Source organism: Fusarium graminearum, chromosome 4, assembly GCF_000240135.3.
Source record: "Fusarium graminearum PH-1 chromosome 4, whole genome shotgun sequence".
NCBI lineage: Eukaryota > Fungi > Ascomycota > Sordariomycetes > Hypocreales > Nectriaceae > Fusarium > Fusarium graminearum.
Genome location: NC_026477.1, coordinates 2898830 through 2914255, shown reverse-complemented (window position 1 = coordinate 2914255; position 15426 = coordinate 2898830). Strand labels below are relative to the sequence as shown.

The following is a 15426-nucleotide window of genomic DNA, read 5'->3' as shown; positions in this document are numbered from 1 at the left end:
ATTTACCGAATTGGGTCGCTAAAGGTCATGTGTTACTATTCTGAGATTATTACTGATATTCTCATTTATTTTTAAACGAATGTGTTGCCTCACCTTCCTAATTCCCCCAACTATTGACGTCCAATTCAACATGAGTCCCTTCGGCTCAAGGAAGCATGGCTTTTGGCTCAGGTGATATAGCATAACAGCACCACAGTCAGAACTTGAGCATCACCAAGAATTCACTCGATTGACTCAATAGTACTGTTCCATATCAAATTTTATACTCGAATCCTACCTATCTCCTTGTATCTAGAAGTTACAATTGCAAAGCAAAGACGCATCGTTCGACATACAAGTGATTGCCCCAATTATACACGTGACCAAGCCGCTAGCCCGCCAGAACATTGATACTCGAAAAACTTCAAGACATTCCCTCAGACGCCCGCACGCGACGACTCTCTCGAATTGAGCATCCACCAGTTCAACCACAACAATGGCCATGTCTTGTCGGTACGCCGCCCAGAGCTGTGCTCGCCAGCTCCGATCCGCTCGCACTGCCCGGGCACCCGCACAGCTTGTCCGCATCCCGGCCACCTCGAGGAGATGGAACTCAACCGAAGCCGCTCCCGTCAACCCCAAGATCGAAGCCATTGTCGACCAGATTAGCCAGCTTACTCTTCTGGAGACTGCCGACCTTGTTTCCAGCCTCAAGGTTAGTAGTGCTGGTGCCGAGATAAACATCAATTGGGCATTGACGGGGTTATCTGGATCGTAGTCGCTAACATGACGCCTTGAACAGAACAAGCTCAACATTCCCGATATGCCCATAGGCGGCTTTGCTGCTGCCCCTGCCGCTGCCCCCGCTGCTGTCGAGGAGGCTGAGGAGGCCGCTCCCGCCGCGGCCGAGAAGACCCTCTTCACCCTCAAGCTCCAAGGATTCGATGCCCCCTCCAAGGCCAAGGTCATCAAGGAGGTCAAGAACATGCTCGGCCTGAGCTTGGTGGACAGCAAGAAGTTCGTCGAGAGTGCGCCCAAGATGATGAAGGAGAACGTTCCCAAGGAAGATGCCGAGAAGATCATCAACACCATGAAGGAGTTGGGCGCCACCGTGGTTATGGAGTAAGATGGATGATCGATCTATGGGACATGACGACTAGCGACTTGGCACGATAGATGGCTGGATTGCATGTATAAAAAACATATGTACTAGTATCTAACAATACGCAACCTTGGACAAGACTCATCGGTGAGTTCTTTCTAATCATGACATCACATTGAACATCATAAAGTAATTATTGTTGTTTTGGCAAGTTAAAATTACTACCCCGAATTTATGATGATGAAAGAAGTTGAAACGTCACTACCCCAGACAGTCATTAAAATGACGGGTATCAATGCTTTGTTTGTTTTTTCAATTCCCCCATTGCGAACGCCGTTCCAAGACCAACCTGGGGAAAGATATGTTGAACGACAGAACGACAGTTCCCATTCGTTCCATTCTCTGGATGATGGCAGTCAGGCTGCCTTGCCTTTCCATCTCGTTGGCCTGTATAAAAATCACTCTTCCTCTGTTTGGGCCCTTATCGTCTCATCTGAATCGCTGGTGTCTCCTCGTTCCTAATAATGGTTGCCGTTCTTTGCCCTCTGATTGTGCTGGCAGCCAGACTGCATTTCCATCTCTTTTTCAAAATCCCTCTGCTCTTCAGTGATCAGGCGGTCGTCGTCTTCTCCGAAATCGCTCGTCTCTTCCCATAGCCGATCCATTTCCGCATTATCGATCTTGGGGATAGCCCATATACTTTCGCGCTCACGCTTGTGACGCTCTCGGTCCTCTTCGATTCGCTGCTCTATTTGACGCTTGTCAAATTGATTTGATGCGCCTCGTCGGCCTGGCTTGGTGACGGTTTGAGAAATTGGTGTGTCTGTCATTTCAACATCTCCGTTCGGTGAGGCAAAGTCTGCTGCATTTGTCTCGCGTTCCTTTATGACATCCTCGATCTGAATGACTGCTTGCGACTCCAGGTAGCCTTTGCCTTGAAGTCCTTGTAGAACCTATAGTAAACGTGAGCCGGGTGTTCTAAATCGAGTCAGGGAGTTGCAAGATGCCAGGATGGACCGACCTTTCGGACTACTCTGACGTTGGCAGCACCAGATCCATCATCGGGAGCAACAGCATCAACAACACGAATAATGTCCCGTTGCATCATCCGAATATAGTCTGGGTGTCCATCGCGCTGCGCCATGTCGAGGAAATGCTCGATGAAGTACATGATGTTGGCCCGTATGTTCATGTTATTCTGTTGGCTTGAATCAGTGATGAGTTTACACTGAGACTCGATGGTCCTACCACTCGTTCCAACTGTTCCAGGATACATGAGTGCAAATCCTCGTCCATATCTCTGTATCTAAGAGCATATTGTGCGGCTTTTTGTGCGGATGCTACTGAAGCATTGAGATGTTGAAGCTGAGAGGTGAAGCGCATGCGCACTTCGAAAGGATCAGCCATAGTGAATGAGTATGAATCTTAATCCTGGTAAGAACAATAGTGAAAGAAAATAACAAGAAGTCTGGAGTGACAGTTTCCGGAAGTTCGGAGCCTTTGGACGACTTCAAGTCTTTGTTCAGTGTAACAAGGCACAAGACTCTCGTATAGAATAGTTCCAGTTCCAATCAAGATGATTTAGTGGTTGATAGAGATGAGAGACCCAGGCAGTTTGTTGATGTACTGGGACTGGGTAAGGTTGTTTGTTAGTGGATCGGCAAGGAAACTTAGTACCTATTGCCTGGCGTGCCACATTGTGGCTGTGGCTGTGGCTTTGCTCATCTACGGTGAGAGAGCGACCGGGAATAAACCAGTCTCACCTCCTAACCTGCATCCTTAATTTCTCCTTCAGACATCACTTTATTATTTGCTTTTTTCCTCTTCTCAGCTGAACCACCTTCACTGGTGAAATTTTCGATACAGGTCGGACTAGCCGAAGATGCATCGCATCGCTCTAGCCACAAAAGGCTGCCGGTGAAAACTTGTCAAGTGTGTGCGTCTTTGCTGAAGCAACGTTGAAGCTATACATGGGGGCTATGGACATGGGCATGTCAGGGGCTTTGAATTCATGAATTACCTCAGATCGCCAGGGGTCACTTACACTTACACAATCTGAGCGAAGAGGCCACCTTGGGCTTAGAAGATTATTACCATACAAGGCTGGTTTGGTCTGGAATAAGCCGGAACCTAACATGAAAGGTTGCTAAATATGAACCCATTATCGTTGGTTTTTGGTTTTTCTCATTTCCCAACATGGTGAGACTTCGGGCGTCTGCAGTTGGCTTCGCCTCTTCTCTCGGTGAAGGGCACCCATTTTAAAGTATCGATTTCTACGTAGAATTTATACGTAGCTACTTGTTTACCCCTTATCGTTCCGTCTTTGCTTCGTTTTCCTGTTTTGAATACGGGGCAGACCGCGCATTGGGCAGCAAAGGCACTTTACGTTACCTACTACCCGGCAATTTTCTACCATTTGAGAGGTAACTTGGCTGTACACTTGAATTCTATGTAGTAAACAAGGACTCGCGTTGTCAACATGACAGACAATACTAAAATCAATAAATAAATGTGGAATCCTTCTATATAAATCTAGTCTCCCCCCCGTTTCCCCAGCTTTTTGGTTTCTTCAATTTTGCTCCCACCTTTCCCCATCCCGATTTGTATTTGCCTCCTCTAAACTAATTCTAGAGCCACCCTGACACTTGACACGAGTCAGTCAGTCTTCTGCCTCTAGATTTTCTTCCTCTCATACACAAACTTTTGTTCACTCAATCAGTTTTAAACACAGAAGACATCATGCCCAACTCAATGGCTCTCACGCCTTACGGCTCAAATGGAAGTACAGACCTCACCATGGCTGTCCTTGGCTGTGGTAAGTAGAAGCATCCATTCATGACGAGACAAATATCATGGCTGCACAGCATCCACCCAAACATGGATATAAGCGCCATCATGGTTTTGAAATCGTCGGGTATGGCTAGAATCACCGTGTTCACTCGCTGAGCATCCAACAGGTACTATGGGTGTTGCCATTCTCAGTGGTATTTTGAACTCTCTCGCAGAGATGCAAGGGCCCAAGCCCCTCCAAACTTTGACTTCATCGCCCGGCGACGAGGTGCCTGATCGACTTCCCTCACGTTTCGTCGCCAGCGTAGCCACTCCTGCTGGTGCTAAGCGCGTCAAAGGTGCCCTTTGGGAGCACTCTTCTATTCTCAAGGTTGTCCACAACGACAACATTGGTGCTGTTCAGCAGTCCGAGGTCGTCATCCTCGCATGCAAGCCGTGGATGGTCAAGGAGATTCTCACCGAGCCTGGTATTTCAAAGGCTCTGCACGGCAAGCTCCTTATCAGTGTCTGTGCTGGTATCACTGTTGAGGATATCGAGATCGCTCTCCACGGCGCTGTGCCCTGCAAGGATCCCGAGGAGGATGGCCGATGCCGCATTGTCCGTGCCATGTGCAACACCGCTGCCGTTATCCGCGAATCCATGACCGTCATTGCATCCCCCAACTCCCCTCTCGACCACGCCACTGAGAGCCTTGTCACCTGGATTTTCAAGCGCATCGGCGACGTCGTCTACCTGCCAACCCGACACATGGACGCATCAACAGCTCTGTGCGCGTCAGGTCCTGCCTTCTTCGCCCTCGTCCTAGAGGCTGCCATTGACGGTGCGGTTGCCATGGGTATTCCCCGCCCAGATGCTCAGCGCATGGCCACGCAGTCTATGAGAGGTACTGCTGGCCTTGTCCAGAACGGTGAGCACCCTGCTCTTCTCCGCGAGAAGGTCTGCACATCCGGAGGTTGCACTATTGGCGGCGTCTTGGTTCTTGAGGAAGGCAAAGTCCGTGGCACCGTCTCAAGAGCTGTACGTGAAGCTGCTGTTGTTGCTGGACAGATCGGCAAGGGAGCCGACGGTGTGAATGGAACAAGGTTCCACTACGAGTAAGGTGATCGTAACCAAGACGTGATTGAGTTTTCCCGAGGATACTTGTTCGCGATTACTTTTAGAACGACAGCACTATCAGGGGCAACGAAACTACCTTGAACGAAGTTTGGTTCAGGGACTTGGGATGAATTTGCTGGTATATGTTTCTACATTGTATTAAACAATAGTCGACAGGCCTTTTAATGGCTTTTCAAGTATGGCTTTTACCTCTGTTAAGACAGTTTGTTTGCATAGCATCGCACGGCATAGATGGATAGATAGGGATATAGATGGTGCAATGGTTTGATTTTATACAGAGTGAACATACAGTTTTTCCTGTTCGGCACGTTCCCAAACGCCTAATTGGACCCCTTTCTTTCCTTCGGTACAGAGTAGATCGCGCGTAATTAAAAACATTGATGCTCAGGCATCTTCCACTCGAGCCTTCTTGTTGCTCAAATCTTCCGTAATCTCATCCGCGTCAAGCTTTCGCTTACTGCTAGCTGTTGTCTGGCCCTCGTACTTATCTGAGCGATCGACAGCAGCCAAGATACGCGCATACTCAAGCCCAACGCCATGCAGGGTGTCATCGAGCTTCTCCACACGCTCAGCAGGTTCAATTTGAGAAAGAACTTCTTTGTTGTGACGGTAAAGTCGCTGCTTCACGATCAAGCCCCATACTTTGGCTTCGTGCTGATCAGCCTTTGTCGCAGCCGGTTGATCTTCGATCGCCATGGTTGGTCGTACTGATACGGGGAGCTTGGACATCAAATGCATCTCAAGAACTCGTCCGAATTGACGGGGAGCGATTTTGGCTCGGAGTCGAATCTCTTCAAGGAGTGAGGAGCCTATAATTAGCTTTGGGAGGAACCCCTTCTTAGGGATTTTAATATTGGTGTCGACTAGCAAATTGTTGAACTCTGGCATTTTCCGAAGGAATTGCAGGTCACATATGTCTCGCAAGTCGTCGAATGCCTCGTTGGGGTCCTCCACAGTGAACTCGTACGTTTGTGGGATTTTGTGGTAGTGCTCGAAAATAGTCTTGTAGAGTCGCGCACCATTGCCCTTGCCCTGGAAAGGAGGCAGGATGATGAATTGAGAAAGTCTTGTTCTGCAAGGGAGCTCGCCAAGGTCCATGTTGCCATTGGGCAATTCCCACTCGTCGCTCTGTGGTGATGCCGGTGGGGTGGGAGGCTGGAAGTAGTAGAATCGGTAGATGGTCGAGTAGCCTACAAACACATAGGCGGTCTTGTCTCCCACCTTGCGCTTCTGGTAGAGGCTGAAGAAGGTCCAGCGGTCGGCATCGGACAGGTCGAGCTCGGCTGAGTCCTCATCAGGGTCTTGGCCAATATAGGTACCCCCTTCAATGAAGAGAGGTACGAATATTTGCAAACGGCTGTTGAGCTGCTTGACAGCGGGGTCGGCAAGGTTTCCGCACCAGATTTCATATTGGCCCTCTGGACTGTCGAAGGTTGTGTGAAGCTTTCCTGGTGGTGTCCAATCGTCGCTCAGTTGCTTGGAGCTTTCCTCAAAATCCCTAGCTTTAGCAAAAGCAACTAGAGGCAGTCAGCATTTCTTCTTCCCGGCGCAATACTAGTTACACACTTTTGGGGAGATGGTTGCCCTCATCAAGGATAGCTGCAACATCTGTAGGTTCAAGTTCGTTGATTGTGCCGGACTTCTTGCTGTATGAAATGTTCAGGTGCGGTCGCATGTCGTTGGCGCGATATCGAAGGTTGACCTTGAGGTCCTGGTACCCAAAGATCTTCTCATCATCGCCGAAAATCGAATAGGTGTGTCGGGGATTAAAGGTCGCAACATGCTGGAGACCAGATTCGGAGGGAGATACAAGGCTGATGTGGATGGCCGTGCTGGCGTCAGACAGCCCTTTGAAAAATGTCAATACTGAATACCTAGTAGTGTTGTAAGTTGCGACAAAAGACTGGACTTACACTGCGTGGTGTCTTCCATTTTTTCTTTTGCCTTGGAAATGGATTATGACGATAATTGCAGTGAACAAGTAGGATACAATTTGGCGCCAGAGGGTTGCAAAGAAAAGAATGAAAATACCAAACTCGCGATGCGCTCCGTTGTAGAAGTTTGTAGTTGCGTTGCTAGGTTGAAAGTCGCCCGCCCGTACTAAAAACGCGTGGAGCAGCGCGTCTAGGTGACTTGATGCGCTGCTCCGCGCGTTTCAATTAAGGCACCAGGTACCGACAGTCTGCAGGGCTCACTGTGCGGATCAAAGTTGAATGACGCAAGATGGAGCCAGAACAAGGTACGTACCTCAAGGCCAAATCCGAACGGCCCGTGCCCCTGTCTGCTGTCGCTGTCTGTCGCATGTTAGTTAATCTACCATCTTTTGGCCGACTCTAGGCTTCACTTTAAATCTTATTCTTACAAATTTGTGCGCCATGCGCTTCGTCTCTCAGAAATGTTACACATAACAAGCAGTTCGTCGCCGGTTGGCTCAGCGGTGTTTTCATGCATCGTCCTTGTCGTCATATCCCTCGTCGTCCTCCTCATTCTACGATACTACCTCCCTCTCCGAACAACGCCAGCATTCTATCTCATCCCCATCTTCTTCGCCCTCTGGCTGCCAACAATTGTCGTTATCCTTGTCCCGATTGATCTTGCCTCGAGCGCAGTCACCGGAGATGAAGCAACAAGAGGGATATGGCTTCCCGAGCGAGTCATATTGGTTTCATGGCGCATTTCGTATTGGCTGACATTTGCCTTAACTTGGTACGTTGACTTATTCAATGGTTTGTATGCTGTGCCATGCTGACGAGCGATCTCAGGTTTATACTCCCAATCTTAGCCGAATATTCCGACTCAGGATACAGAGAACCATACGATAAATTCATGTACTCAGTTCGCAGTAATGCGCAGTTTCACGCCATTGTTTTGGGTTTCTCATCTATCGGCCTCGTCTACTTCTTCATCAAGTTCGGGTTCAAAGTAGAAGCCATCAAGGGCACGATCATGGCGCTTGCATACTGCTGGGGATTGATACTCGCCATTTATCTGATGGGTCACGGCCTGGTATCGATACCGAGGCGCCTCATGCGCGGCGCAAGCATCAGCGGACGACTGCGACGACTCCAAAGCAAGGCGCCCAAGGTTTACGAGGAGATGGAGGATTCAATCGCCAAACTTGAAGATATTGAGGTACAGGTCGCTGAACTTGGACGACGCAAGACAGGAAGCGCAAACGTATATAGGGACTGGATTGAGGAACTGCAGGAAATGGCAAACGTTCCCGAATCTCAACCGCGAAGCACACGATTCGGCGGAGGCTCTGACACCACTATTATTCCGCATGTCATCACTGAAAAGTACCTCGCCGATCTCACTAGGAAGTACGTGCGCGCCAAACACGCTCGGTCGCGATATGTCAACACCTGGAGCGACCTCGTTCAAGAAGCGACCGAAACACAAGCAATTCTGGATTCTGCAGCATCGAAAAAACTCGACTTTGGCGATGTATCGCCCCACGCAACCTTTTGGGAAAGGACGGTCATTTTGACGCCATACACACGATATCTCTATTACTACCAGATTTTGCCTTATGCCCAAGTCCTTCTTGGCCTATTCTTGGCGGCGGCATCTGCTTGTATTGTTTGGTCTGAGGTTGTTAAGGTTGCGTTCCCCAAGCTGTCGGTCATCAGATTAACAGTGGTTCACCACTGGGTTGGCGATAAGCCTGAAGTTGGTTTCGCTGGCCAGGCCATCTCCTTCCTATGGATTTGCTACATGTGTGCAGCTGCCTTGACATCAATGACAGAAGTCAAGGTTTGGCGCGGGCGAGCGCTTGTCCGTCGCAACACAGCTCATGAGTCGGCTTTCTGGTATGCCATGCAAGTGGCTAAACTCACCATTCCCATTTCCTACAATTTCATTACCTTCCTGTCAAGCCAGGTCTACAAAAAAACGGTGTTCTACCACTTCCTCGGACAATTGATCGACTTTACACCGTTGGGTCATTGGTTTGACGACCTCTTCCCTGTTGTCGTGCTTTTCCCTGTCTTCGCTACCCTGTTTGGCATCTATGGCCGGGTCAAGCGAATCTTTGTTGGCATGGATGTCATTGACGACGAGGAAGAAACTGGAATTACTTATGGCACTGGATCCTGGCGTGAAGGCAGAGACCTCATCTCTCGTGAACTCGGCGGAAGCACACTGTTCCATCGCAGGGAGGATGCTCTTTCTAGGATAGGCGGAGCTGGAACAACTGGTGGCAGATCGGCGCCCGTTCTGTCAATACCTTCAGCTCGCGGTGCGGCCTCTTCGCCTGCTCGGTCACCCGCTCGACCCTCAACGACGAGCGCACGTCGTGGCCCGGAACATCGCTATGGTCCCAATTGGAACGATGAGGAACCAGAAGATGACAATCTTTTTGCAATCATTGGTCACCGCATGAAGAACACCATGGACGGCATTGAGGCTCCCAAGTGGTTCAGCGACATCAAGAAGCCAAAATGGATGGGCGGCGATGACAACGATGCGGGTGCTGGACCATCCAGCTCTGGACCTGATTTCCGTAGGTGGTTTGGTGGTTCTGGTGATGGTCAAATTCACATCTAACAAGACCATTCCTACACATGAACGGCGCAATGTCTTTTTTTTTTTTTTTTTTTGGAGAAAAGCACACTTTTGTTTTGATAACGCCTCACGTTTTGCCATCGGCACTAATAGACCATGATGGAGTTTGAGGGTTTAGTTAGGATATTTTAATGCAGTCATATCAGTATTACTTTCCATAGGGAAAGTTGACATTGGAAACCCAGTGGCAGCTGTTTAGATGACCCTTGGACAAACTTTAGATAGCAATGGGGGAAGACGTTCAGATTTCAATGTATCATATTTATACACAGTCATGCAGATATATTCATTATTCAAAAACAAGCTCTATCCATAAAATCGAGTCATATGTATCATAAAATATGGCATCAAATGTGTTCGTTAGTCATAATCTTGCCTTGTGGTCAAGTATCATTCCTCCATAGAAGTGTGTAAAAAGTTGTCTCATCAAGTTTCGCGTCCTGGCAAATCTCATGGTTTTGGGGGTGGGCTAACCGTGTTCCAGGTATTAGCTTTGCTCATCGTTCGCTTGCGAAGAGCAAACATGATCTCCTTCTCCATCTTGTCGATATTCTTTTCAAGGTCTGCATCGTCTTTCTTGTGCTGCTCCTGGCGACGCTTGTCGATAAACATCCAGCTAAAAACGATTAAGGCAGTGACGGGGATGGTTATGGCGAAGTAGACCCAGAGTTCAGCAGAAATGACAGGGTCGGCATCTAGACGGCCATGTCAGTACAGGGACGCTCTTGAAGTAATAAGATTATCACAAACCAGCTCCAAAGTTAAAGAATGTCATGCTGAAGACAGAAGCGAGGTAGGTCCCTGGCAGGAATAGAGCACCCATGAGGGATAAGGTCTTCATAGCTGTGCTGTCTCGCTTACTAGCATGGGCTATTCGCCTTTGCTCTCCTGCAATCTCGAGGTTCAGCCTTGCCTCACGCTGTGACATGATGTTATATAGCTATAGTATGTTAGCGATAATTCGCGATATCTGAATGTACTCTTACCGCTTCGCGCTGAACCTTGAGCCTCTCCAGAGTGATGTGAATGTAGTTCTCTAAGCCCTTGAGTTTGACCTTGTAAAAGTCTAATCGAGACACCATGCTTCGATGCAGTTTCTCAACCTCTTTGCGATGCTTTCGTTCAGCCTCAGATTGTTTCTCAGCATCGGGGCATAACGCAATCCACACCAATCGAAAGGTGGCCATGGCCTTTTCCATCTCTTTGACAAGCGCTTCATATGCCTGGGGACGTTTCCACATGACATTTCCGTGACACTCAACAAGATCACGACTCAGTCCGTCAATGTCGATGAAGCCATTTTGGAAATACTGCTCCTGCTCCTCGACTTCATTTCGTAGGCTGACGGCGTTTTCAAGGCGGCGGAGCCAATGGCGAGCTTTGCGTTGTTTCTCATCATTTTCAGGAGATAGGTCGTATGTAAGGATGATAAGAGGTAGAAGAATCGGGTGCCCAATTTGGTCGGTGCATGCCTTGAGGTGGTTTAAAGACTTTTCAATCTCTGAGCTGGGTGTTCCCTTGATGAAGCCAGTAGTGATACCTGTCTTGAAAGAATGAGAGAGGAGCATCTCCCAACCTCTAGTTTTGCCCTTTTTAAGAACATCTGATTTTCTGTGGATGATTTCTGTGAGAGAGTGTGAGTGATTTCGAGTTCGATACACAAGGCCAGCAGCAAACTTACGCAGATGAGGGTCGTCGTCATCCTGATCATGGGCGCACCAGAAGAAAGGGCCAACAACGGAATTTGTTTCGATACCTCGATGTGGCAGTTTCATGGCACGAACCATGGTTCCATATTTCTCCGCAGGTAGTGAGATGACCTTTGTGAGAAAAGTATCGGGATGCTTGGCATTCTTTTGAACTCTTGGCAACGGTGTTAGTTGGTTCTTATACCAAAGATCCAGTGTCTTCCAAGACTCACATTAATCGAACACCGCTGAGCAGCTTCGTATCAGGTCTTAGGTTCCCTGGTGGTGCAAAGGCGCCCTGTCCTTGTCAATCGAGTTCTGGACAAGACACTAGAGTAGTGGTATACTAACAGTTTGATTCACAAAGTTATGGAACTCATCGTCTGGTAAAGGATGTTCTTCGCATACATTGTAAAAGGGATCCTGATGGGCGCATTAGCAAATCAATTGGTATTTTTGTAGAGAGTGATTTCTAATGTAGACGCTTATGCAGATGATGACTTACCGAGTAATTGAAAATCTCGACATAGCTTGTCTCCTCTTTAACAACGCGGCACTGATCGACGTAATGTCGAAACAGATAATCTTCCATTGCGACAGTGAGATGTAGAACAGATACTCAACGTGCTGTGGGTGATTTTTCTGTATGTGAAGTGATTGAATGATTGAATGAAATCAATTGCAGACGCGTCCTAAAAAAAAGCCACCTCCGGGTTCAATGCCCGTGTTGCGTCTTGCAGCTCGCTAGTCAAAGCTTGGCTATGTAAGCTTTAAGAGGAATAGATCTAGTTTGAGGTAGCAATCGTATTCCAGCGACACGGGACAAAGAGGGAAGGGAAAGGAACAGAAGTCGGTGAGTTTGCTGACTACTACTACCTGGGTAGTAGGTACTTATGGTAGGCAGGTACGATTACATGCACCGAGGCATGGTAGGGATCATGTTCCATGAGGCTGAATCAAATGTCAGAGTAACATTGAACGACTCTTGAGACCGATGAATTCCCAATTCCCCTGCTTTGGTAGGCACATGTTACCCAGGTAAGTACGAATACATAGGTATGATTGATCAATTGAGTTCAGTGGATAATGTACTCGCTCAACAATGACAAGCATTAGATGTTCCCAACCTCGCAACCATTCATCATTTTTAGTGACTATCTTCCCCCTCACCGTAGCCCGATCATTTGCCGTAACTCTATTGAACTCATTGGAAAATGGAACAGATATTACAGATACGGCCGCTCCGATCATTAAAGATCTTATCCTCATGGTTGCCTCTCCTCATCCATGTGCAGACTCTAACTACTATAAAGTGTAACCCCAGCCTCAATCAAGACCAGCCCAGACCGTTTCTATTTAGTCTCCGCGCGTGCCGCTAAAAGAGGAACCCGTTCACGGGTCAAGTGGGGATAGTACTTGCTAAGGTTTAACATTCAATCAGAGCAAAGGAAGATGAAGCTGTACTTGATCAAATGTCATCATCATAAATCTTCTTCACATCAAACACCAACATTAATTGAAGACACTGAAGGTAGGTTTTTCTGCTCCTCAGTTCAAACAGGCTCATAGAGTAACCGTAAATGGATGAACAAGTCCATGTCTTCAAGTTAGTACTCGTCAAGTCAAGCTCCATGAATCTCGACATAAGCTGCGCATTTTCAATCTCAATCCTAGGTAGGTCGCAAAAAGGATGCAGTCGTACTCGATGAAGCTGTGTCTGTAACCCTACTGATACAAGGTTATTTCTGTAACCTTACTTGTAAAAGGGAATATCCAAGCCTCCTTTCGCATGCCCACCAGCGCCGCTCTTTCGAGCTGAGTTGTTCTCCAACAGCTCATCTTTTCCTACAACCCAACCCCACAATTGCTCGCAAAAATGAACCACTAGAACCGTCATGTCAAGAACAAAAGTGTACCCATCATTTCACCATCATTGACGTCCCACCCACGGTTGTTCGCATCAAGTGAGGTCTGGCCTCATCCTAATCATACAAAAGCCTCGATCTTTCCTCCATCATGGATGTCCTTAAAACTCTGTGAACATGTGTCCGTACCTACATATCGGTTAGCCTAGTTCATCGTTTCTCGGTACTCATCACTTACTCATCTGTTCCTCCAACCATTCCATATTTTTCAGGGTCCTCAGGATAACGATCGAACTGGCTGGCGTCACCAGCACCTGCTTTGACCGGTGGCGTATACGGAGCATCTATGTCCTTCCTGGCTAGTCGGTCCCAGGTGACTTCGGCAAACCAAGGGTGGTTCTTCACATCTGCTGGGCCTCCGTACAAGTTGCCCAATCGCTTCGTCAAATCGGCTGTGATCAGACGCTCCAGGAGATTCTGGGCGTCTGCGTTAACGTATGCGGGATATTTGACCTTGCCCTTGAGAATGTTTTCGTAGATCTTCATCGGAGATCCACTGTCCCAGAATGGCGTGTAACCACAAAGCATTTCGTATATCAGAATACCCAACGACCACCTAATACGCCCATCCTGTCAGCGTACCCTTCCAATCGATATGTATCATGACTTACCAATCCACAGATTTGTTGTAACCCTTATTAGAGACCACTTCGGGGGCTAAGTAATCAGGTGTGCCGCACAGGGTCCAAGTCTTGTCGGGCACACGCTTCGCGAAGCCGAAATCTGTAATCTTGAGGTGGCCATGTCGATCAAGTAGCAAGTTTTCTGGCTTGAGATCACGGTAGATGATATTCTTGGAATGGAGGTATTCCAAGGCTAAAGTGACCTCTGCCGCGTAGAATTTGGCTACAGGGTTAGGGAAGCGCTGTAACGTTTTAGTTAATTGATCTTTGGCAGAACGGATGCGGAACTTACACCAGACTTCCTCAGAAGAGAAAACAGCTCGCCACCTTCAACAAAGTCCATCACCATGTAGAGGTTCTTTGAGTCCTGAAAGGTACCCCAAAGAGTGATAAGAAAAGGGTGCTTGACATCAGCCAGCATGCGTCGTTCGTCATTGGTATGCTCAACCTGCTTCATCTTGACCACCTGTGCCTTCTTGAGCACTTTGACAGCATAGAAACGCTGGTTGTGCTTCGATTGGACTAGATGGACACGGCCGAAGCTACCAGTTCCAAGCGTCCTCAAGATATCGAAGTCACCAAGCGAGTACTTGCCTTTCGTGACGCGCATCACGGAATTGGTATACTGGTGACCAGGCTGACGAGGCTGCTGTTGTGGCTGCTGCTGCGCCTCGTTCTGGTTCTGGTTCTGGTTCTGTTCCTGGTGTTGCTGTTGTTGAAACTGCTGCGACTGTTGTTGAGGCTGCTGTTGCTGTTGCTGTTGCTGGGCCTGCGGTTGCTGCTGATGTTGGTATCGTTGCTGAGACTGCTGGTTGTCAGAAGGCTGCTGTTGCTGAGGAGGCTGTGGCATGGCCTGCTGCTGTTGCTGCTGGAGGGTTGCGGGATCAGTTCCAGGGCTGACGGTTTGTGGACGATGATTATCTATTGTCGCAGCTAAGAACTGCGGGTTGCTCTGGGCGTTGTTATAGGAATTGCCCTGGGCATTTTGCTGCTGCTGAGGCTGGTTGATAAGATTATTGATGCTTGGAAGATTTTGATGATCGTGTGGGCTCATGGAATTTGTCCCGTACTCGGGCTTGTGAAGCTTGATTGTGTCCATATCGTGATCTTGCTGGCCGTCGGAGGCACCTGCCGTTTGTTGGTTTTGCGCAGGAGGCTGATTGGATTGAGGCGCGGCGCCTTCCTGGTGTTGATGTTCGGGCTGTTGCTGCGATTGTTGCTGGGCGTTGGTTGGCTGGGCAGTCGGGGCTGAGGTGGAATGTCTGTTGTTTCGAGGCAGGTGAAAAGCTTTAGAGATGGACTTGGACCTGGACGTGGTAGGAGTGACTGGGCTGGTTGGACTTGAGGCCGAAGGGTCAGAGTTGCCCTCTCTGGTCCGCTTTTTCTTGAGAAACCCCAGTGAAGGCATAGGGTAGTAGTAGTGTGACGAAAGAAAGAGAGGGGGGGGGAAGCAATTGATTGCGAGAGAAGCGGGGAGTTTAGTGTAGTGTGGTGTGGTGTGGTGTAGGCAGGTACTGGTGCGTGCTGTTGGTGATTACGGTAGAATGGACCCGAAGATGAGGAAGCGCTTTCTGCAGATCGATCGCACGGTTTTCCAGTTAAGGCCAGGTGGAGGACGGACTGAGTTGGAAGTGGG

General features: G+C 48.5%; 7 protein-coding genes across 7 annotated transcripts; 3 read left to right on the top strand and 4 right to left on the bottom strand.

The window, feature by feature from the left end:
- The first annotated feature begins 146 nt into the window (after window positions 1-146).
- FGSG_07257 (uncharacterized protein) lies at window positions 147-1266 on the top strand. Its single transcript, XM_011328693.1, has 2 exons — window positions 147-694; window positions 782-1266. The coding sequence occupies exons 1-2, from the start codon at window positions 476-478 to the stop codon at window positions 1103-1105; spliced, it is 543 nt and encodes a 180-aa protein (XP_011326995.1). The 5' UTR covers window positions 147-475; the 3' UTR covers window positions 1106-1266.
- A 333-nt stretch (window positions 1267-1599) lies between these two features.
- On the bottom strand, window positions 1600-2488 carry FGSG_07256 (uncharacterized protein; the record flags this gene model as incomplete). Its single annotated transcript, XM_011328692.1, has 3 exons — window positions 1600-2034; window positions 2103-2279; window positions 2330-2488. The coding sequence occupies 3 exons, from the start codon at window positions 2486-2488 to the stop codon at window positions 1600-1602; spliced, it is 771 nt and encodes a 256-aa protein (XP_011326994.1).
- Window positions 2489-3791: 1303 nt separating this feature from the next.
- On the top strand, window positions 3792-5242 carry FGSG_07255 (pyrroline-5-carboxylate reductase). Its single transcript, XM_011328691.1, has 2 exons — window positions 3792-3896; window positions 4039-5242. Exons 1-2 carry the CDS (start codon window positions 3821-3823, stop codon window positions 4968-4970), a joined length of 1008 nt encoding a protein of 335 aa, XP_011326993.1. The 5' UTR covers window positions 3792-3820; the 3' UTR covers window positions 4971-5242.
- Window positions 5243-5372: 130 nt separating this feature from the next.
- On the bottom strand, window positions 5373-7000 carry FGSG_07254 (histone acetyltransferase type B catalytic subunit; the record flags this gene model as incomplete). Its single annotated transcript, XM_011328690.1, has 3 exons — window positions 6902-7000; window positions 6555-6836; window positions 5373-6505 (listed from the first exon to the last, which is right to left on the bottom strand). Exons 1-3 carry the CDS (start codon window positions 6918-6920, stop codon window positions 5373-5375), a joined length of 1434 nt encoding a protein of 477 aa, XP_011326992.1. The 5' UTR covers window positions 6921-7000.
- A 211-nt stretch (window positions 7001-7211) lies between these two features.
- On the top strand, window positions 7212-9536 carry FGSG_07253 (uncharacterized protein; the record flags this gene model as incomplete). Its single annotated transcript, XM_011328689.1, has 3 exons — window positions 7212-7227; window positions 7382-7694; window positions 7751-9536. 3 exons carry the CDS (start codon window positions 7212-7214, stop codon window positions 9534-9536), a joined length of 2115 nt encoding a protein of 704 aa, XP_011326991.1.
- Window positions 9537-10004: 468 nt separating this feature from the next.
- On the bottom strand, window positions 10005-11834 carry FGSG_07252 (uncharacterized protein; the record flags this gene model as incomplete). The annotated part of the gene is made up of 7 exons (XM_011328688.1): window positions 10005-10249; window positions 10305-10494; window positions 10541-11178; window positions 11236-11407; window positions 11487-11540; window positions 11594-11665; window positions 11748-11834. 7 exons carry the CDS (start codon window positions 11832-11834, stop codon window positions 10005-10007), a joined length of 1458 nt encoding a protein of 485 aa, XP_011326990.1.
- Window positions 11835-13135: 1301 nt separating this feature from the next.
- On the bottom strand, window positions 13136-15198 carry FGSG_07251 (cAMP-dependent protein kinase type 3; the record flags this gene model as incomplete). The annotated part of the gene is made up of 4 exons (XM_011328687.1): window positions 13136-13296; window positions 13346-13723; window positions 13779-14032; window positions 14083-15198. 4 exons carry the CDS (start codon window positions 15196-15198, stop codon window positions 13269-13271), a joined length of 1776 nt encoding a protein of 591 aa, XP_011326989.1. The 3' UTR covers window positions 13136-13268.
- Between the last annotated feature and the right edge of the window lie 228 nt (window positions 15199-15426).